The sequence below is a fragment of the Tachypleus tridentatus genome, chromosome 1 (genome assembly GCF_004210375.1).
Source record: "Tachypleus tridentatus isolate NWPU-2018 chromosome 1, ASM421037v1, whole genome shotgun sequence".
NCBI classification, from domain to species: domain Eukaryota; kingdom Metazoa; phylum Arthropoda; class Merostomata; order Xiphosura; family Limulidae; genus Tachypleus; species Tachypleus tridentatus.
Window position 1 is genome coordinate 103,367,905 of NC_134825.1, and position 25,253 is coordinate 103,393,157.

At 32.1% G+C, this 25,253-nt stretch overlaps 1 protein-coding gene across 2 annotated transcripts; it reads right to left on the minus strand.

Annotated features, from left to right (window-relative positions):
- Positions 1–1,115: 1,115 nt before the first annotated feature.
- Positions 1,116–24,567, minus strand: LOC143257276 (dynein axonemal heavy chain 6-like). Of its 2 annotated transcripts, XM_076515717.1 has the most exons (6): positions 24,470–24,567; positions 22,517–22,666; positions 21,429–21,551; positions 11,593–11,736; positions 10,518–10,727; positions 1,116–6,646 (listed from the first exon to the last, which is right to left on the minus strand). In XM_076515717.1, exons 1-5 carry the CDS (start codon positions 24,560–24,562, stop codon positions 10,665–10,667), a joined length of 573 nt encoding a protein of 190 aa, XP_076371832.1. In that variant the 5' UTR covers positions 24,563–24,567; the 3' UTR covers positions 1,116–6,646; positions 10,518–10,664. The 2 variants fall into 2 exon arrangements, with proteins under 2 accessions (XP_076371832.1, XP_076371839.1); XM_076515724.1 differs by lacking the exon at positions 21,429–21,551.
- Between the last annotated feature and the right edge of the window lie 686 nt (positions 24,568–25,253).

Genomic DNA, 25,253 nt, shown 5'->3' on the forward strand with positions numbered 1-25,253 from the left:
AAACTTTGTGTACAGCCACTACTTTAACCAACCAAATCTTTATAAAAGATTTATAAAATGTTTTATATACACACAAGGTTACTGACAAATAAAATATATTTTCCACAGGTGTGATTCAAGATTTTTATGAATATGTGTACATAGGGTTAGGATAAAATTGTCTTTTGTTGAAAATCTGTCATTCTATTAGTTGTGAAAATTTCAGACAATGATAATGCATCTTGTCAAACTATGTTCTAAAGTAAATAAACCAGTTTGTATAGAGTTATGATGAAAATGAGATAATTATTTAAAGTACTGAATACAACTGCAATACAAGAGTATACTGAACATTTGTATATATGTTTGACTTGTTTTAATACATTATTTTAAAACAAGTGGACTGTGTGCTACTTGTTTGTTGTTGAAAGTTATTGCCCACTGTAAATAATCTGGCCCACATTCATAAAAACCTGACATTAGAGCACTTGTCCAATACATGAGAGATCTTAAGTCCAACTCTAAACTAAAGAAATACAAAAAAATAACTTGGATTATCACAGCCTTTTAATGTGTTGACAACCCCATTTATGTAAAGAAGTTTGGTCACCTCTTATAACCTTGTCTTTAATACATTCTTTAGTCCTATAAATAATGTTATGTTCTACCATGTGTATAAATCTTTGCTTTTCCCATAGCTTAATACTTTCATAATACAAGGACTCAATATCAGCTTTTATCATACTCAATGGTTCATTGTGTTTCACTTAAATATTTAGCTTTAGGGGCAAGATAATCAACTAAAACATCCAACAATTTTTAAAGTTATTGGTTGGTGATTTATCAATTATCAATGAAAACTTATTATTCTGGACATTTTCCAATGTTTTATTCTCCAGTTTTTTTTTATATTCCATATTTCATCATACACAAGGCAGCAGTACAAAATATTAAAAGTATTTGATGAAGAGACTTGAAGTCAGATGTTAAAACCTTCAACACATACATCAAAACTGGAACAACTGTAAATAGTTGTGAACTGTTCTGAAAGTACCTCAAATAGCACACCCTGAAAAAACTATGATAATTAGGTTTTCAGGTTAGATTACACAGGAACTGTTATAAAATAAGTAATATGTTAATAATTACTGATAGTTTAATATGACACAATATAAAATACAATATATACATTATTCATATACTCTTCAAAAAAAAGAAACACAAAAGGCAAAATATGAGACAAATTGTTAACAAGTTTATTCCGGGTAGTTCTGTATGACATGTGTGAAACTTTGCACATTCACTGCTGAACATCCAAAGTCTGCAAAGGCGAAGTCCACGCTCACTAGTTGAAGTTTAACGTCACTCAACATCAATAACGAGTATGCCCTGTGAGCATCAATAACTGCTTGGCATCTCCTGCCCATGGAAGCGATGAGATGACGAATCACATCCTGTGGAATGGCTGTCCACTCAGCCTGCAAAGCTGCTGCAAGCTGAAGTAGAGTCTGCAGTTGAGGTTGTTGCCGTCTCAGATGTCAGTCCAACTCGTCCCAAAGATGCTTGATGGGGTTTAAATCTGGTGATCTGGAGGGCCAGGGAAGAACGTTGATGTTGTGGTGTGAGGATGGGCGTTGTCATGTTGAAAAACGTCGTTGACGTTCACCATGATTGGTTGCACATGGGACCTAAGAATCTCGTCGATGGTTGCGTATGGTCTGATCGGAAATCATACACAGCCCTGGTATGGTTGAGGCAGTAGACATCGCAATGGTGGTCCTATCCCGAAGGTGACATAACCGGATGTAGCGATCATGTGTGGGCGTGGTCACACGAGGTCTGCCAGATCGTGGACAGTCACAAGTTGATCCATTGAATTGTTGGTGACAATTCCATAGCCTTGTGACGGTGCTTGGGTGGACATTCACAGCTCTGGCAACATCTGATCAAGATTTGCCTGCTTCCAAGCGACCAATGGCGTTGTTGCGTTGTGCTTCAGTCAGTCTTGGTGTAACTGTATTGCATGTCAGTGGCTTAACACTGAGCTATGGAAACCGAGAACCCGTCACTTTTATAGGGATTTTGCACATGTTGCACTTGCAGATCTCTCAAACAAATTTATTGGACACAAATGCGTTTTGGCGAAAAATCCGATGTTTTTCTCCATTTCAAAGTGCACAACTTTTATTGTCATTTTGGTCTGACAATCAGTGCCTTAACACGTGTAACATCACATACTCTGAGCTTGTAACGTTATTACATATATTTCTCTTTAAAATAACAAAAATAACCCTTTTGTGTTTCTTTTTTTCAAGAGTATATATATTCTACTGCAATATGTTCTGATTTGAACAAAAGTGTCTGGCTTTCAGGTATTTTTTTTAAGTGTTTAGTTCAATTTAGTGGATAAGACAGTGTAAGTGTACCTTTTAGTGTCCCTTAATATAATGGTTTTTGTCCTACCTTCAACAAGTCACATTTTAGGTTGTGAAACTTATATTTACTACATACAGAGATCAGGTAACCAAATACCTTTTCAGTAATAGAAACAATATTGCAATGATGCCGTACTTTTATAAGTAGTTAATCAAGAGACACTGAAGTATTGTATGATCACTGATGTGAAACTGATGTTGTTCTTTTTATCACATGCACTCTCTATAACGTTTTCTGGGGTCCAATATAAAAGGTCTCAAATTTCCATTAGGAAGAGAGAGAAAAAAGTATTTTTTATAAGAAGTTTGTTTTAGTTTAGTTTGAGTGGCCATTCAAACAGACATCTTTTGTATCAAATTAAAAAAAAGTTTTTGAACCATATTTTAATTGTCGGTTTCTGTTATAAGCTATTATTAGTTTGTTTTTGTTTATTAATCTAAACAGTCAGTAAGTTTAAGGTAAATAATTAGTTTTAACTACTGTAAGCCTTGTTCTTCTTTAGAACTGCTTAAAACCATTTTTAAAATATAAACAAGTTTTGGTGCATCTGATCTTGGAACAGTTAACTTTTGTAACTGTACATCTAGTAAGAATTTCAACTTTGAATTTATAACCTGAAGCTGTATTACAAAATATTACATTTAAAGTAATTACAATGAATTAGGAACACAGTTTCCATGTGGATCTACCAAGAATGATTTCATATATTATACACTTTTGTAAATCATTATATAAACATTAATATTTGTTTTTTTTTTAATATTATAGTATATATTTATAAAACTACAAAATTGCAGAGTTATCATGTTTTTATTATTAGTATTATGCAGGATCATAATAATATATATAAACTAAAAGCCAAACTTTTAGGAAAATTAGAAGATTTTCAAATCTTTTAAGATTTAAAGGTTATTTGATTTTTACAGTCACAGAAATGTACACTATATTCCAGTCAGTATAAGTGGCTTAAAATATGCCTGACATTTTTCAGAAAAACCTAAATATTGATCACAGAAGAAAAAGAAGCCACCATGAACTGACTTCCAAATAATTATCACCAAATCTCATTTTTTCCTTAACAAATTTATAATATTCTTCTCAGAGAAGACTTGCTTTGGTAAATTTTGCCCAACTATTGGAAATCGTTCATATCTACATCAATAACATATTGTTGTCACATGTTTTAAAATCTTAGATTATTATTAAACAAAGAAATTAAGTTATATTTGAGACTGGATGGATTGGTGGTTAGATATATAATGGATTATTTAGCTGTCAGAAAAAAGAGAGAGAAAAATGTGCACAACACTTAATCACAGAATGTAAATACAATTTAGTCACATCTAGATACTACAACTTTGATTTACTCATACTCACAGAATGTAAATACAATTTAGTCACATCTAGATACTACAACTTTGATTTACTCATACTCACAGAATGTAAATACAATTTAGTCACATCTAGATACTACAACTTTGATTTACTCATAATCACAGAATGTAAATACAATTTAGTCACATCTGGATACTACAACTTTGATTTACTCATAATCACAGAATGTAAATACAATTTAGTCACATCTAGATACTACAACTTTGATTTACTCATAATCACAGAATGTAAATACAATTTAGTCACATCTAGATACTACAACTTTGATTTACTCATAATCACAGAATGTAAATACAATTTAGTCACATCTAGATACTACAACTTTGATTTACTCATAATCACAGAATGTAAATACAATTTAGTCACATCTAGATACTACAACTTTGATTTACTCATAATCACAGAATGTAAATACAATTTAGTCACATCTAGATACTACAACTTTGATTTACTCATAATCACAGAATGTAAATACAATTTAGTCACATCTACATACTACAACTTTGATTTACTCATAATCACAGAATGTAAATACAATTTAGTAACATCTAGATACTACAACTTTGATTTACTCATAATCACAGAATGTAAATACAATTTAGTCACATCTACATACTACAACTTTGATTTACTCATAATCACAGAATGTAAATACAATTTAGTCACATCTAGATACTGCAACTTTGATTTACTCATAATCAACGAATGTAAATACAATTTAGTCACATCTGGATACTACAACTTTGATTTACTCATAATCACAGAATGTAAATACAATTTAGTCACATCTAGATACTACAACTTTGATTTACTCATAATCACAGAATGTAAATACAATTTAGTCACATCTGGATACTACAACTTTGATTTACTCATAATCACAGAATGTAAATACAATTTAGTCACATCTACATACTACAACTTTGATTTACTCATAATCACAGAATGTAAATACAATTTAGTCACATCTACATACTACAACTTTGATTTACTCATAATCACAGAATGTAAATACAATTTAGTCACATCTAGATACTGCAACTTTGATTTACTCATAATCAACGAATGTAAATACAATTTAGTCACAACTGGATACTATAACTTTGATTTACTCATAATCACAGAATGTAAATACAATTTAGTCACATCTAGATACTACAACTTTGATTTACTCATAATCACAGAATGTAAATACAATTTAGTCACATCTGGATACTACAACTTTGATTTACTCATAATCACAGAATGTAAATACAATTTAGTCACATCTACATACTACAACTTTGATTTACTCATAATCACAGAATGTAAATACAATTTAGTCACATCTAGATACTGCAACTTTGATTTACTCATAATCAACGAATGTAAATACAATTTAGTCACATCTGGATACTATAACTTTGATTTACTCATAATCACAGAATGTAAATACAATTTAGTCACATCTAGATACTACAACTTTGATTTACTCATAATCACAGAATGTAAATACAATTTAGTCACATCTGGATACTACAACTTTGATTTACTCATAATCACAGAATGTAAATACAATTTAGTCACATCTAGATACTACAACTTTGATTTACTCATAATTACAGAATGTAAATACAATTTAGTCACATCTAGATACTGCAACTTTGATTTACTCATAATCAAAGAATGTAAATACAATTTAGTCACATCTGAATACTACAACTTTGATTTACTCATAATCACAGAATGTAAATACAATTTAGTCACATCTGGATACTACAACTTTGATTTACTCATAATCACAGAATGTAAATACAATTTAGTCACATCTGGATACTACAACTTTGATTTACTCATAATCACAGAATGTAAATACAATTTAGTCACATCTGGATACTGCAACTTTGATTTACTCATAATCACAGAATGTAAATACAATTTAGTCACATCTGGATACTACAACTTTGATTTACTCATAATCACAGAATGTAAATACAATTTAGTCACATCTGGATACTACAACTTTGATTTACTCATAATCACAGAATGTAAATACAATTTAGTCACATCTGGATACTACAACTTTGATTTACTCATTAATTGTAATTGTGATAAATATTTATGTCTGAAAACTAAGTAATTTTACTATTATTTCTAGTGAAGATGTTTATGGATAACTCTGAAACAGATTAATAATTATCCACATGCATTTTATTCATTTAATTTAAAATATTATAATAAATTTAATAGTATGGAAATTAATGCAAGATAAGCAACTTTAAATTTTGAAGAAGAAATGGGTGCAATTACAGTTTATAATAAAAGACATTTAAAATACAGAACATAGTTAAGTAAGGATGTTTAAAATCTATGGAAAAGTACATACTTATACAAACCTTTATCTTAAAATCCACTGTTACAGTAGAATTATATGCAGTAAATATAAACATACATTTTATTAAATTAAAAAATAAATGTAGATATTTCAAAGTATACTCATTATTAAAATTAGCTTAGAACTTTAGTGTTGAAATTCAAAGACAAAGACAGATAAGAGTATGTAGCCTCCTGATATCAGCACATGTGGAAATGGTTAGTTCTTTTACCTGAAGAACATACACTTTGAAGAAAACAGTACAGATCTTCACAGGTAAGTACAGAGATAAGATGATAGCAGTCACTATTCACAGGGATATGCACGAGAGGCCAGCAAATATATTTACACAGTCTATGTATAGGAATACACACAGTAGATACTTTCAAGCATAATAGTAGTGCAAAAATATCAGATTAGTTCCTAGTAAACACAAAGATGAAGAATTCACTTCAAAATCTTCAAACATATCTGTTGTTACACCTAAGAAAAAAAGCAAAAAAAATATTAAAATTAGGTCTAAAGAAGACATTATTAATTCCTAAAGTCAAAAAGATTGTTTAGATTCAAGATTTGCCATACTGAAATTTAAAATCTTGTAAGTTTGAAATATTGACATACAGTTTTATTAATTGTATAGTTTTCAGTTGTATTTTTCAAAACTAGCTGCACAAATATAAAAAATAAGTATGAAAAGTAATATATTGAGCTGAGAGAATTTTAAAACATACTGTGATTAATATTTTGATTGCATGCATTTTGGTGATTTTTTAACCTGAAACATATACATCACTAAACAATAATATTTTAGAAAATTGATTTATTTAGGTTCTTGCCTAGCTTTCTTAGTTCTAACAGACCACATGAATCAATAAGGTGAAAAACATGATCACTGTTGTAGTGGTTGGTCAGAATAGGTGTTATCTCCCTGACTTGAATTCTGGTAATTCACTTGATGGGGTACTATTCCCAAAGCATTACACAGCTAAGGTTCAAGTCTCAAGATGAGAAATATAGTGACCAATATGTTCTTCCTCCTCATGAAGGGCATCTGAGCTGAGCAGATACTAAATTAAACCATCTTTGTAATTACTTGGCTCAACACTTGGTTTGTTGTGGTATATGAGATGATAGTATGCAAGATTGTCATAACATGCTGTGTTTTTGTGACCTAGAGATGAAGTATTGTGTAATGAGCCTTTTATGAGTGAAGAATTATTATGTGAGAACAGAATTACTTATGAGGACATGAATATTTTGTTTTTAGAATATCAGGCTGAGTACAGGAGTGTGAGCCATGTTCTCATTAGGGCAGAATTTTTAATGTCCTGATTTCAAATACTGTATTTACAACTACTACATGTGTTTTTATTTTAAATGTATGAAAAAAAATTAAAATATTTTATTATTTAAAGTTTGTACAGAATTTTATTGTAGTTATATAAAACTGGCAGCTAATTATATAAAGATTTTAAAAATGATTTACAGTTTGGTAGTTTGTGCAAAATTACGTCACAAAATAAAATATAATTTTAACAAATATTTGTTTGGTGGCATTATATGGGTTTCCACTTGCCAGTAAGAAAAACACAAAGCATCTCAACAGTACAATTTGTGTGCTGCACACTGTTGCTAACAGGGCTTTTGAACTGAAAACAAAGGCCTACAAGGTCATCTGGACATGAGACACAAATATCCTCAGTCAAAATGCTATTTATATCAGTGATTTATAGACTGGTGGTTTTGAGCAACACACAATACAACTACTGATGATTTTTTACAAATATTTCTTTGCTGACCCAGTATAGGTTTACAGTTAGAAGAATATAAGAGAAACTAAATCACACTTTTTGTGCTTGCTTCTGTTAATGAGATACTATAATAACTGCTTTTAAACATTACTGAAACTTGTTTCTAATTTATTGATTAAAATATTAAATGCTATGTTCAGTTTTTTATTTGTTTACATATATTCACAAAAATAATTTTAAGTTTAACTAAAAATTAAAACAGGACCACTTTATGATAGACAATAAGTTTTATCATACCATTCATGTATAACACAACTATAATCATACATCTTCAGCTAAAAATCTAGTACAGATTTCAAAAGTAGATGTACCAAGGTTAATACAACTCATAATTAATTTTCCTTTTGATCAAAAGAAACTAAAAATTAAATATTAAAATTTCACAACATTTGCTCAATTTTTAAATCATATAGTAACAAACATGTAGTAAATTATGGATACTATGCTTCCAAATGAATCTATTTAGAAGTACCCATCACTCAACATTTATTATGGCATTATAGTTTTAAACAAAGCTTATGAGATTATTTTATCACTAGTAATTTTCTCAATTATCTTTAAATATATCTTCAACTTACCAGCTCAATGTACGATACCTTTGATCGATGAAGCACATTATGCCTGAATTTTCACATCATAAGTTTACTTAAACCAGATATTTGTTTTATATAGTTATGAAGATATTACGTCCTCTATTCCTGTATCTAAAACATTATGTATGAATATCACAATTTAATTCTGTTTTGATGTTTTAATTTCCTATAACAAGGTTCTAGGATTTTATTTTCAAACTAGTGCATTTTATGTAAAAAAATGTAGTTATTTCCTTCCTCATTTCTGTACTATTTTTATGTTGTAATTTAAACACTGAACAGTAGCAGTATATAAATAAACCTCAATATAATTGTAATTTCTGCTTCAGAACACATTTTCTTCGTGACTACACTGAAAGGCAATTCACCTAAACATCTTACTTTGAGCGACCAAAATTCAAAATGTTTGTTTAAAGGGCTACAACACAAGAAAGTAAATCATAACAGGTAAGTTAAAACATACTTAACACATATTCTTGTGGGAAATGAACAACTAACCACTTACTGTGATGATAACAATCTAAAAACTATTATACATTGTTACTACACACCTAATGGTAACAGTCTAAAAGACAGTCATGAGTTGTTACTATATATTTGTAGATGATTATACTATATTTTCTTTCATAACTTAATGAAAAACATATTACAGGAAAATAACCAAACTATTTTCCTAATTTTATACTAAAAAACAACATAAATAAGCAAAGATGGGGGATGACAGTTACTTAACATTTACAAAAACTTTATGAAAATTAATAAAATTTTAGTAAAAAATAATAATCTCAATTCAGAAGAAGAGAAATTTAAACCCAGAATTCTACAAATATTGCAGATGTTCAGCCAACTAAGTCACCACATGATGAAATCCACAAATCTGGGTTTCAACTTCATTTGTTAATAAGGATATGAAGTGTGGCAAGAACCCTCAACTACTGTATTCAGGTTGTAAACCTAAGAATTAATTTATTGTATATGTTTGTTTTTTGGAATTACTAAATTTAAGCGATAAAATACAGAAGTTTTAATTACAATACTTATTTATTCATTATGTATACAACAAAAATAATTATGTTTCAAAGTAGTGATTTCTGTGACTTTCAAGAAGTATAATTTTAAAATAAAACAAGTGAAAAATGTATTACACATAAAAGTATTTAGAAACTATATACATGTAAATCAAGATATGTAAACAAAAGAGGAACAGCAAGATCAATGACTAACAGTCACTAATACAGTTAGTATTCTAACTGTATCTCATAGAAATTAACCATTTTGTAATGGCTGTGTGTTATTTCTTCACAAAGGTCTCTTGACCTTGGATTCTTGTATTTCAAACCCTCATCAGTTTGTATTGCTTACATATTTTAATTAAATCATGGAAGATATTTGTTGCTAAAGAAACTAGTTTGAACATTTAAAACTATAGATTTGGTATTATTGTAAATGCTGAGAAAATTCTAGGGAATATTTGCTTTTCATTAATAAATTAATTTTTTTGGTTTTAATCAGAAATAACACTAAAAAAAGTCAAAACAATGAAACAGAAACATAATCTACATGACATTTTCTTACCATTAGAAATTACAGTATACATACTAAAATTACTTTTATAATAATCTTACTTGTGTACTTTTTTATTTTCAAAATCAGTCTATAAGAATAAAATACAATCACAAACCTTTCATTTCTGTTGATCCCACTGACCAGAAATTGGTGTCAAATAATTATATATTTTCTGTGTTTTGTAATAAGATATTACTTAAATGCCAACTCTGATACTGATTATTGGTTACCAATCTCATCAGTTCTCTTTTCTGTGACTTTATTTTGTAGTTTCAAATTTCAATTCTTTGTTAAGCATGGAGACTTACACTTGCATATGTGAATAATACAAAAAGAATTAATACTCCAAAATATGCATTATCAGAGAAACATCTTTAAACATACCTTTTTAAAATCACTTCCAGTTTGTTTTCAGAACTTGTTTGATTAGATATTTTTTGGATAGCTTCATAAAAAGTAAAAAACATTAAATTTTTCTAATTTCTTTAAAGTAAGAGGTCCATCAGTAGTTATTTTTTGTTGTAAGACACCTTAAATCAAATCCCAATGATGCGATTTCATGGCTGGGCTACGGAGGTAAGTTATAACTGAAACCTAAAAATAAAACAAGTATTCAGTAATTATAATAAAATTCACTGCTTTATTTTTAATCCACTTTTTGCAGGTTTATTTTTGTTAAATTAGAAATACAGCAACAAGTGGGACCAGTTTTTAAAATTTCAAAGGTAATTGTTCAAAAACAGTTTGCAATATACATTTTAAATACAAAATATCACAACGAATGGGAAACATTTTAAAAGACCTTGCTGTTTTTTTATTGCTGTTGATATAGAGTTCCTTCAAGCCTATAACTTACCTCAAAATGTCACATAACTGAAGAATCTGGTGTTGTATATAATTTAATCTTTTTGTTTCATCATATAAGTTATATTTACAGCCATCATATGCTACTGGAACAGAGCATTAAATGAACAAGAAGTAACAAACATTTTATAAAATGCTATGATTATATGATAAATTGTAAAGAGTTGAAGTAAAATGATCCACCGATCTGAAAACATAACTCAAATTGGAAATGAGCAAAGTTAACATAAGAAAACCTAAGTAGAAGTTTCATTAATATTATTACCTAAATAATTTCTAACAAGATTCTATCCTCCCACTAACACTGAATATTAAAGTCTTAAAAAATATTTCTGGCTTATTAAAATCTTTATAGCAATACATATAATATCATCTGCGTATATGATACTCTTCAGTTTATATGCTCTTTAGTATGGACTCTTAGAGTAATAAAGAGACAAAACATCCAATAAAATATATGATAAACAAAAAATCTTCGAAGGTTTTTTTTTTGGAGGAAATGAATGAAGGGAAAAAAACACATAAAACCAGTGAAACAAACAAGACAAATAAATTAAATCTCTATATTTTTCAAGATATAACTAACAGACTATACCTTTTCTTTCATTTCTTCAACTTTTTCTTTCAGAGATAAAGTAACACTATTAACTGGTAAACCTCTTTCAATCTGATGAATAGTTTTCAGATACTCTGTTGTTTGTGTTCTTAGATGCTCTGGATTAATGTTTTCAAAATCACACTGTTAAAATAACCCAGAAAAAAAATATAAAACTGTTGAAGTCCATATACATCTGTATTTTAATAAATAGTTATCTAACTTAACATCCTGATGGCCAGATGACATATCATCCAAGCAAATGTTTTAAGAAAGAAGTTCAAAATATTTCTTTTCCCACTTCTTCATCTACTACAGAAAGCAAAAAAAATATTCAACAAAAATTGTATTTATCTACAACTCCTAATCATATGATACATTAGAACTTTAAAAGAAAAGGTATGAATACCTGCAACACACAACTGATTATAAGTTTCAGTGAAAGTTAAAATTAACTGTAAAAGCAGTTTTATAAAATGATAAGTGTAAAATTTCAACTTAAAGGTTTCAATATAATAATAATATTCATACATAAGTATATATACACAAAGAATATTGTATTAAATAATAACACTACTATACATATTTACAGAAAATAATGGGTCAAGTAGAAATTTAATTTCAGGTATTAGCCTTTGTTGTTTTTCTTAGTTCAAAGCAATACAATGAGCTACTGATTCATTGATTTGGTGTTTAATGGCACAAATCAGCGAGGCTATCTGCACCAAATGTCCAGTAAAAAGGTACAAATAAATTAAATGTAATAAAATACATAAAAGGGAATGAAGGTAAAACAAAACATCATTGAAAAACAGCAAAAGTATAAAACCAATGTTGACACCTAGTCTATAATGTTAAGAGAGAAAGCAAAGTAAGAGAAGTTGTGAAGGACTTTCTCTAGCATAATGGTAATGATCATAACCCACCAGGAAGACTAACAGGTAAGTACAAGAACCACCATCAGTCACCTGAAGTTGGCCTTTCCAGTTCTGGTTGCAGGTTATGTTGTAATAACAGCCATTATCAAAAGGTGAAATAAGAAAAGTGTCAAAAGACATTTAGCAAAATCGTCATAAAAAGTAGCCGAATGTCCTGAAAAAAGGTAAAAGTAAAATAAATGTAGTAAAATTTGTAAAAGGAAACAAAGGTAAAAACAAAACAGCAATTAAAAACATAAAATGGTGTAAAACCAATGTTGGCATCCAGTCTACTAAGTTGTAAAGGAATTCCTGTAGCAGAATGGTAATGATCATAACCTGCCAGGAAGACTAACAGGCACCTGAAGTTGGTATTTCCAGTCCTGGTTCTGGATTATGTGTCATTATGGCCAGTACTAAAAGGTAAAGTAATAAAAGTGTTAAATGACATGCAGCAAAAAACAAAAGTGTAATAACAACTCACCAGGACGACTAACGGGTAGTTCAAACAGCAGCGTTAGTCACTTGAAGTTGGCCTTTCCAGTCCTGGTGTCGAAGTTATTTAATGTTCTGGCCATCTTGCAATGTCAAATTGAACTAGAGATTGAGACTGAAAAGGGAACCACAATTAAAAGGTGTAATGAATAAATATCAAACACTTAAATGACATTATAAAGATTAATGGCCATTAAAAAACTAAAAACTTTATCAAGGTGGACAGAGTCACCATCACCAATAACACTGTCCAATGTTACAGACAAACCCTGGGACAGAACATGTTTAAAATAGTGCCATCGTTCTGAGTCATAATGATGACAGGAAAGTAAAATGTGGCTTACAGTGATTTGAATGTTACACAAACTACACACTGGTGCATCAGTTCCAGATAAAAGAAAACGATGAGTTAAAAAACTTTAACCAATGTGTAGTCTAGTGATAACAACTTCCTCCTTCCAAACCTTATGGGAGCTAGACGGCCAAAGCCCAATATAGGGTTTTATTTGAAAAGCTTGTTGTCACGTTGCTCACTCCAAGTGGACTGCCAGCTGGCACAGAGCCAAGCCTTGAATACAGGACCATAGTCCATGTACGGAATAGGCACAGTGGTGATAGTGCCAGAACAGATAGATTTAGCTGCCATGTCTGCAAGTGCATTGCTGCAAATACCAACATGGCCTGGTATCCAGAAAAACTGGATAGAAGTAGATGTTAATGAGAAATGGGCCAGTCAGTTTTGGATATCAGCGAGAACAGGGTGTGAGCCAACGTGAAGTAATTCCAAGGCCAGCAGAGAACTAAGGGAGTCAGTATAAATAGTGCAGTCAAAGTACTGCTCAGCTTCAATATGATCCAGGGCAAGGTATATGGTGTACAGTTCAGCTGTGAACACAGAAGCTGTAGAGGGAATTCTGCAAGCAACCATCGAACCTCAACGAACCATGGCAGAGCCCACAGAGTCAACTGATTTTGAACCATCTGTATAAATTGGAATAGAAAGGTTGTTCGAAAGATGTTCAAAAAATAAAAGACGGTACTTCCAATCAAGAGTATCTGCCTTTTTCAGATGACTTAAAGAAAGGTCACATTTTGGGGCTGTAATAAGCCATGGTGGGATGGGCTGACTAGTGAATTCTGCAATGTTTTCCAAGGAGAAACCCAATTCATCCAATGGTGCCTGGATGCAAAGGCCAAAAGGAGCAATGGCAGATCGTCTGTTTTGAAAAAGTAAGGCCCATTGAGGAAGGAAAACACATCCCCAAGTGGGATGCTTTGGTAAGGAGCAAAGTTTTGAAGAATACAGTAAAGACAGTTGCAAACAGCAAAGGTGCAGAGAAAGTTCGTGAGATTCTACATATAAGCTCTGAACTGGGGAGGTGTGGATAGCCCCAGTGCAGAGTTGAAGTCCTTGATGATGAATTCCAGTGTCTTTAAAGCTGAGGGTCTGGCAGAGCCATAGACCATTGATCCAAAATCGAGTTTTGAATGAATAAGAGCACGATATATCTTTAATATAGAACATCGATCAGCTCTCCAATTGGCAGTAGAGAGGACGCAGGGATGTTCAGTGCTCTTGTGCATTTGACCCGTAGCTGCTTTAAGTGAGGTATAAAGGTCAGCTTATGGTCAAAGATAAGCCCCAAGAACTTGGTCTCAGGGACCATTGGCAGTGAAACTTCACCAATATGGAGTTCAGGATCAGGGTAGATACCTCGTTGGTGGCAAAAGTGCATGCAAACGGTTTTAGAGAGAGAGAAAAATTAAAACCGTTTGCTGTAGTCCACTTCATTACATGACTGAGGGCAGTTTGTAGTTGCCACTCAATATATCTCATGTTTGACGACTGACACGAGATGTGAAAGTCATCAACATAGAGCCAGTTTGCAACAGTGAGAGGGAGTTGTTCAGTGATGGCATTTATCTTTATACTGAAAAGTGTGACACTCAAAACACAGCCCTGAGGGACCCCAAGTTCCTGTACAAAAGAACAGGAAAGTGTCAAACCCACACGAACTTGGAATCTCCTGTCCATTAAAAATTTTTTTAATAAACATAGGTAAATGGCCACGTAACCCATATATATAGAGGTTTTGCAAAATGCCACACCTCCATGTTGTGTTATAAGCCTTCTCAATGTCAAAAAATATTGAAACAAAATGTTGGCATTTGAGAAAGGCTTCTCTGATTTATGTCTCAAGTTGAATCAGGTGGTCCATGTTGGAGTGCTGTCATCATAACCCACACTGGGTGGGCGAGAGGAGGTTGTTTGATTCGAGGAACCAAACAAGACGAGCATTAACCATCCTCTCTGAGGTCTTACAGAGACAGCTTGTTGAAACAATTGGATGATAGTGTGAAGGAATCTTGGGATCTTTCCCAGGTTTAGAGAAAGGTAAGATAATAGCCTGGCACCAAGCATTAGGAAAACATTCTCCTGCCAGATCCGGTTAAAACAATTAGAAGAATATCAAGAGAAACAGGAGAGAGATAGCACAGCATGGCATAGTGTACATCTATGTGTACAACGAGGATTCTTGTCAGCAGTGTAACTCCGTCTTTGCGAATGGAGATGCACCTCACTGCAGAAATTCCTTGAGTGGAGAGACCACTGAGAATCTTTGGCTTGGGGATGTTCTTCAAGTCCCTCTCAACAATGACTCCTCGTGATGAATTCAAGGTAGCATGAGGGGTAACCTCAATAGGTACATTCCCAATTGCCTTTGAATTCAAGAGGAGTTCTCTGTGTTGGGATGTAGATGTTTCAACCAATATGTCTCCAGATCGAAGTTTCTTTACTGACTTTGGAGTGCCAGCAAGACCCTCTAGTCCCTTCTGAAAAAAAGGGGACATTTGCCCTAAAGGTTTTTCTGAAAGAGAATGTAGTATAAGAAAATGGGGTACAGGTTTTACAGATGTTGAAGATTGCTGCTCAGTCTTCAAGACGTGGTCGTTCACCTATTGACTGTTTTTTCACTATTTTATTTAAATTTTTTATTGGAGGATCCATAGGAAAAAAGGAAAATTTCGGTACCCACTGACCCCACCCACCATGGAGCCCTACAAGGGGACGCACTGCAGTGTTATGCAAGGACATTGCATCAATGACAGGGTTTTTAGAGCACTGTACCCAAACACCAGCATCAGACACAATGTCCACAACACCAGTTGAGAACTTCCAACAGTGGTATTTGCTTGACTCTAGCCCAAGTGGACCAGCCGACTGACCCAAGGGGGGCCACCCAAAGGCCACCCATCTACAGGATTTTAAGGCCAAAGTGGTGAATTGGGGTTGGACCCCTCAACCACCAGGATCCTCTCCTCCCCTTCGTGGGTCGCCAAGCACGGCAAACATGTGGATGGATATTTAGATCCCAGATGAGGTAAACTGAAAGAATAGAACCTTCCCTGGGAGGTCCCCTCACCATGTACAGGAATCCACACCGAGGGGTACAATGAGCAAACTGCACTCTGTTTAACTTGAGTAATTATACCCCAGATATCTGTAAATTTACTGCTGACCCACTGGGGTATACTTGTTATTAGGCTTTTTTTTTCATGAACAATAAGATCTCATGAAATATTATAATCTTATTTTTTATCTTAAATTGAAATTAATGAAAATAAATTGCACTATAACAGGTTAAGGCAGATCATTGAAGAGATGATCATATAAAACATTTTGCCTGAAATTGATATTTTGTTCTCATAGTCACTTAAGTTAACATTTTGGTAAATTTAAAATGTATTTTCAGTAATAATAACCGCCACTGACAATTTAGTCATTCTTTGCCATCGGCTTGTGCAAGCACTTTAAGCACTGGTCTCACATGCTCCAGTCTTTGTAACCCATGTAAATGTCCATGGCAATATCTAATTTGCAAATTTCTCCACCATTGTCAATGTGTCCGCTATCTTGGTACTATATATATAAGTATCTGACTTAGATAATATAATTAATTTATCAAGACTGACACTGGCTCTCAGTGTGGAAGCAGGGTAGGAGAAGTCAATGAAGGTAATATTATTGGAAATACATTTTCCATTTAGGAAAATGTTAACTTCCAAAACATACTTACCATCAGCTGACAATATAACTTGAATCCCACCCTAAGAAGGTAGAGGAGCCAGTGTGAGCATGATTTGTACAAAAAGTGTCTGCATAGAACAGTGGTGTATGAAGATAAAAGTAGTACACAAGTGGGGAAACCATACTACATCCAGAACAGGTATGCTCTTCACCCAGAACTGAGTTCCTATATCAATAGTGGAATAGTACATGAGTAATTATTACAAGCCAGCCTCAACCAGACAGTCAAAGTTGCAACAATTCAGGGTTGGAATTAAGGGGTCTTGGTTCCTATATCTCACATTGGCACCTAGGGCTATAAGACTGCAATATCATATTCACATTTTTGATTGAATCCCAACCTGTAGTTATAAAATGATGTGTTTTGCACCACCAAAACCACAACAAAAAAGTAAGCAACACTGAAGTGGACAAACTTTCTCTTCCACCTGAACTAGTCCAGAAGGCAACACCCCATGTTTAGAATCACAGGATCATGCATGCTACACTCAATCAAAGAAACAGAAATCATCTAGTATGGAATTATGAACACTCATTCTCTCTCCAAAACCAAATGGATAAGGAGTATTTGGCTTGCCCCAGGAATTATGTAGAGAATGTTGAACCTGTGCTCAATTAAAGACCTAAGATCAGAGTGCTTCACATTTGGAATTATGAGGAGATGGTGGATCTACTTCCATAAATAATATAAAAAACTGACATTGATCAAAAGAAGGTCCATGCACCCCCAACCAGATAGCTTCATGTCAACTATAAACTGAAATTATGAATAGACTCCTGCAAAGAATGGTCCCACTCTAAATGACATTTGAGAAAGACATCCAGCGACCAAAGTAGAAGTACCCCCAACTTTGCTCTTTTATCTAACACTCTGGAGGAAAAGCCTTTGTCCAATACCACAGGGACTGTAAACTGTGTATGGTAAGGACTCCCTAGCTCCATTAGTAAAATCTGAGGGTGGGGAAATGCAAGATGAGAGTCATGAGAAACTGTGTTCTGGAAACAGTGTAATAGGTGAGCTAAGTTCCCTAAATTTATAAAGACAAACCAACCCCAATTTATTCAATCCGATGATCGGCAGGGACAGGCAAAATCACCTTTAGCTTTATTCAGGATTGTCCATGATAATATAGTAATATCATCTAGAAAGCACACAGATGGTCTTACTGAACACATCATTTCTACAGATCTTGTTGAAATCAGCAGTAAGAAGTACCAAATCAGTTGCTAGTATAGAAATGGACTGAGAGAAGCACACTTGTCTTGGCAACACTCTTCACAAAGTACAAACCAGTGAAATCAATATGTAGGGGACCCTGGAAAATAAAGATACAAGTGTACAAATATACCCGCTTCCTCTTTATAATTCAGCAGATGTTAAAACAGCCATGGGGTAAGGAAAACTCCCAGAAGAAAGCTACCCAAGCATGTGAAGAAGATGAGAGAAAAGCAATCGTAAAGTCTGAATATTGGCCTGTAAAAGTCTCCCACTGTATAAATGAAATGGCCAGCAAAAACATGTGCTGAATCTGTTGAGATGTAATTCAGAAGATACCTCATCTGTATAAACCAAAATATGCAAAATGGATATTTGGGAATTCACCTCTACAGAAATGGGGAAATTAAGAAACTTGAATTCAAACTACTAAATGCAAGATACTTAAGGGTTAAATTAATAACTTCTAAACATTTTGGTCAGACAGCATATTATGCTATTGTCTGAATTAAAATGACTGAAAATATTTTCAGCCTTTACTTTTATCATATAAAGCTTAATAAAATGTAATCCAATCATTATATTAAACTTCTGTCCTGTTGCCACACAAAGAAATTATGATGGAATAACTGAGAAAATATCATACAAAATTCTACAAATAAAATAAAAACATTGAGCAGTATTCTTTTGTGTGGAAAAGGGTGTGACATATCACACATTGATATTTTCTATTTTAATTCAGTAGAGATAAAAATAATTTTAGATGTCATTTTGTTTTCATTTCAAAAATAAATAAAAGAAAAATGCAATTATAATAAGTTAAAACAAACAAAAAAATAATTAATTGTGATTCTTGCAGTGAAAAATGTCCAATATGCTATTAGAAATTTTTCACACTATTGACTTGTCCTGGGCAGACTGTAGTCGGTTTGTACTTATAGCACAAATGAATGTCATTTAGTGACCATAAAGGCACATTAAATCATATCATTGAAAGTGAATGTCATCATAGTTTATTTTGGTCTGTTGGGTTGAAAATTTTTTGTGTAGTGGAGTGAGTTTCCAATAAAATATCTGAAAAATATATGGACAATTCATGTAAGATTGTAAAATGACAGGTTCTTCTAAATAGAATGTAAATATGTGGTTTCTATACATATATCAGGTCATCCCTTAAGTAATGTCCAATTTTAGGTTCAGAAAAAAAGAAAGGATTGCAAATGCTTTTACTGTTACTTAATAAATAATTTATGTTCCATTATTATTAATTATTTCCTGCCAACGATTCACAAGCTTCTGAATTCCACTTCTTTAAAATTATTGGGGTTTGAAGGAAAATAATGTAGAGAGAGTAGTTTTGACATCTTCATGTGTTCCAAGCTGTTTTCCATTAAGATAGTTCTGCAAACTTTGGAATAAATTATAATCAGATGGGACAAGGTCTGGAGAATAAGGAGAATGTGAAAGTTTTTCCCAGTCTAGCTCTTCAATCTTTGCAGATGTGATCCTTGCTGTATGGAGCCGTGCACAACCCCTTTACAAATAATCAAAGCAGGCCTCTTTCAGTGCTCTAACTGTTGACAATAGAAGTCTGGTGTAAATGTTACACTGAGTGGCAGCAACTCAAAGTGGATCACACCAACAATATCCCACCAAACGTTTAACAAGACATTCCTATTTTAGGGTGTGCCTTAGCCATTTTACTTGTACTGAGCCATTGTCTGCAGTGCTTAACATTTTATAAAATATCCATTTTTCATCTCCAGTCACTATCCTGTCCAAAAAAGGTAAGTTACATTCACAAGAGTGCAGAAAGGTGCAAATGTCAGCTCTGCTGCTCCAAGGTTGGCTTCTGTCAAATAATGGGGACCCATTTCCCAAGTGTTAACATCTCTAAGCTGTTGCAGATGACAGTGAACTGTTGAATGGGTTGAATTAAGCTTCTGTGGTAGTTCTTCAACTGTTACAGCACAATCTTCATCAAGTGCAGCCAGCAGCAAGTTGTTATTAAAGTGAACAAAACAACATGAATAGGGCACATCACTTAAGCTGTTGTCACCTGATCTGAACTTCTGAAACCACCTACGACATGTTCTTTCACTGAGAGACTCTGTACCATAAACACCTTGAATTTTTTGGGTAGTTTCTGCTTTACTATTGCCTTTTTTAAATTCATAAAGCATTATATACCTAAAGTGCTCCCCAGACACATCCATCTTCATAAGTGTTTATTTGATTAATTATCTAAAAAAGTGGAGTTGGGTTAATTTCTTTTATTTGTTTGAATATTTTTATACATGTCCAATTGCATATTTTAGTCATTAAAGCCTTCTACAAAGAGAGAAATAATGATGCACTTTCTGTATTAATTTTTGGACATAATTTATGGGATGACCTGATATATGGTGCACCTCTTGCTATTTGTCATTTTCTTATGCCTTTATTGTTCTCTGTCTATACTAACCATCACTGTTAAGCCACATTGTTGCACAAATAAAAAGCTAATAATGATGAAACACATTACAAGCATGGAATAGTGGTTGTGCTATTCATGTAAACCATGTCCAACTTTAGATTTAATGGTGATATAGATTTTGTTATGAATAAGTTAACATTAATACACCAATAATAAAGAATAATGTAAACATTGAACTTATTTATTATGGTGGAGATGAGAGAAGAGAAAAAAATCATATTTGGTGGTTTAAAATACTAACATCTTCTTCTTGCTAAATGTTCACCCAAATATGATAAATGATGCTGTAAAAATAGTAATATATTGTATGAATAAATATGAGAATGCAGGCTATAAAGTTTCAGTTCTAAGATACGACAGACTAAGCAGAAATACCAATACTTGTGTAGCTGATTAACCCCACATGAACTATCACAACTCACACACACACAAAACAACAACCGTAAAATTGATATTGTTATGCAATGTTCAACTGTTTAATGTTTCTCTGAGAAATTAAAATATCAAAATGTCTGATTCTAGAAACTAAAACATTAAAATTTCATGTATGAACACTTTCATGCAAGTTTTTTATACTGCAACATTTTCATTGCTACCATTTTTACTGTCATTGTGAGCATTCTCTTCTCTAAAATTTCAAACCTGAAAATCTCTTTGGTATTGTTTATATTGGGACGCCCGTTCTGTTATTTGTTCTAATCTCACAGCCAAGGAAGAAAGTATGTCTGTAACTATCTCTGAGTTCCCGTCCATAAGAAATGACTCCTAAAATATATACATTCCACAAAAATAACTACAATGTATTTAAGAACAATTGTTTTTATTTTATTTTGTTAAAAACAACAAAGAAAATTATAATACTTCAAGCACTTATTTTGTCATTGACTCTCACAATTGCAAAACTGTCACACATACAAACAAAAATCTATCTCTAGGCACCCAAAACACACACTTCCACTCTTTCACTTTGACACAGATAGAGATACTATGGGAATGACTGATATATAATATAAGAAACAGCAAGAAGGTGTTTGATGACATTATAGCCATAATATTTCATTTTTAAAACCTAATGATTAAAAACATACATTTTTACATTAAAAATCATCTTGAGTTCTGAAACTTGTGGTTTAATTACAAGTTAGTATAAAATGTTAACATATGGCATGAAGAATGTGTGAATTTGAGTGTCATATTCTGGATTAATCAATAAAGAATTTTAAAAAGTGATATTTTTGTCAAATATATTTCATTTGTTCATTGTAATAATAAAATCTGTGTCATCCAGAACATGCTTACTAGACTAAGGACATATAACATTATAAAAGCAGTCACATAACAACATGTAAGAGGAATGTTTGTGCTTGATATCTGTTTGACTAAGTATATTGTTTTAGTACTTGCTGCTTATCAAGCAAACAGAACTGACAAATCTGATTTTCTGTACATATAATATTTACTTTTTGACTTGTCTTAGTGAGTAAAAAACATCTGTAAAAATTTATTTCTCCTGGTTTGTTTATTTCAGATACCCATACAAAGGATTATCTGCACTAACTATCTCTAATGTTTAAATTGAAAGACTAGAGGGAAGGCAGATAGTCAACATCATTCAAATTTAACCATTGAGCTACAAGCAAGTAGTGGGAATTGACTGTCACTTATGCTGCACCACTAAACATTATGTGTAGAGCATGCACGACTTTGCAACAATGCCTGACCCTTCTTACCTCAACATCTCTTTTTAAATCTTTCACCTCTTGCTTGAGTTCATCAATATCTTTAACAAGTGATGTATTCAAATTTGTTTTATATGTCTCTCTTTCTGATGATTCATTTTTGATAGCTTTCTGCAAGTGACAGAGCAAACCACTTAAAGCCTATAAAAAACATAAACAACATCCTAAGTTAGATTACAAACAACAGAAATCCTGAAATAACAAATCTTGCTCTAAAGGATAACATCTGATTTTCAATTATGCTTTCTTTCTTTTATTTTTGGTTATTCCTTTTCACTTACAATACAGATTGAGTATTCTTACATTATAAAATAATTATTGCTCCAATGAGGCAGTCTTCTGTCACAGGACACAGCATTAAAATCAAGTAAATATGTTGGATATACAAGACTGTTTAGTTTAATAGTTGTTATTTAACTAACTTAGTGATTTAATAATTAATGATTATTTACTTTTCATAAGAAAAGTGTTAAAAGTAATTATTTTAAAATTGATGCCTTGTTTTCTTACTTTTGTGCTCCCATTCTTACTTCCTAATTTTTTTCCTTTAAATTTTTTTAACACTTGTTTAGAAAGAATTAGTCACTGATAAAACCAATTCACAAAAAAGTCTCAAAGTGACTGGGCCCTAGGCCTATCCTTCTTGTAACTTTTCTTGTGACTATCTCTCAACATTTCCTAGCTTTGCTGTTATCTTTGATATAGTTTTTCTTCCATCTGGCTCAAGTGACACACTTCGCTTTGGCTGGATTAATGGTCAAGGTTTGTTTAACATATTCAGCATTGCTGTTTCTAACCATATTTCTATTCTTGCAGGAATGCTCTCTTCACTGGGACAAAAATGTTTTAGGGTTATTAACATAAGATTTTCTCCTTTTCTCTCATTTTGTTTCCTTAAAGGCATATATTAAAAAATGCAGTTTCAATTATTACATACAGCCTCAGATGTCAAGAGGTCACAGTCAGTTTGAAGACAAAGCAAAGGGAAATTATACAACTTCTCCTTTTCAGTCCAGAACACTCAAGCAAAGCTTTGTCAGAATTCAGAAGTGGTGATATGCATATTAATGCAAGAGATTCATGTATTAGGCTCCTACTGTTCTGATGGAATTGCTTTGTTCAACACAGATCCTTTAAGTCAGATGTACAGAAATTAAAACTTTATTTTCAAAACTTAGGTCATAGTTAGAACCTAGACCTAAAGAATCTATGTAGTCCACTTTTTCTTTTATCCAGTTGATACAGCTGCAAATGAGCACATAACATGTGCATGTGAACAATCATGCACTTCTGCACTGTACTTATGATATTTAACTACTTACTGCATCCTACTTTCTGAAAATTTGATGGACAGTGGTACATAAGCTCACCAGAAATGTTAAAGAACTATTCATAAAAATAGAATATTAAATAAAGTGAATTGTTCAAAACATTATTTTACATCTTTCAACATAAAACTAGCAACTATAGCGAAAAGCAAACGAAAAAAATTGAACATAACCAGCAGAAAAAAAGTGTAAAGTCTATACCATCAGTGCATTTACAGTGCTGCTTAATGACAATCAAAACCAATATCACACAAGTTTTTTCATAAGATTCAATACAGCATTTCTGTTACAAATGACAGATAATATTCTAATACCTCCATAAACCTGAGACTTGAAAGTGCAGATTTTCTTTAGATATAGATCTGACAGTCTTTACTAATTTATTCATATCCCAGTAGAAAATTGTAACAATTTCTTTAATATACTGACATGGAATCTCATAAAAGTAAATACTGAGATCAAGGTTAATCAGTATTTAACTGAATATGTCAGTATGGAGTCTTATAAAATTGCATTCTGAGCTTAAAAGAAACACATCAACTTAACTTGTGTGCTAACATAGCAATTTATAAAAGTACACATTGAGGTTTATAAGAGAAATAATAATCAAACTTACTGAATATCCAGCAATATCCTCAGGTGGAACTGGTACACTGTATGAGTCCATTAAGTCATATAACTCTCTAGTCACATTTAAGCCTGCTTCCATATCTTTTATCTGTTACAATTTTAATTTACAAAGCTTATCATTCTTCTTACAGACAGAGTTTTAGATCATGTATGTCAAGGTGATGGTATAACCATACTTTAAGTTACTTTTATATATATAATAAATTTGTTTCTTTCAGCACAAAGACATAGAATAGGCTATCTGTTCTATTTCCCATAGCCTAGTCTGCAACTATAATTCAAGTGAAACAAAATTATAACACAACAGCATATAAATAAATATAAAATGTGATAGAATTGGGTGAATTAAATAACTTTTCCTTAAAATACAGTTAGATTACTGTAAAATGGGCCAATAACACATTACAGAATATACAATTTGGTTCTTTAGTTCATTAATTAATTAAAGCAAAATTTCTCTAAATTCATCAGTGGTTACCTCAATATATCATGCACATACAATGGTCAAATAACAGATCATAATATAGAATAAAAATATTACATATATTTTATTAGACCTCAATTAAGGAACTTGCACCACTTGATTTTGGAGAAAGAAAAAAAGACTACAAGATGCAATCTGGAGATGTCTTGAGAGTAATTTTCACATAAGTAATGTTAAATTTCACCACATGAAAACAAGCTGCACTAACATTATCTATATCATATACATATTCTAAATTAAAATAACAAAAAATAACTCAATTAAAACAAATTACATCAATTTATGT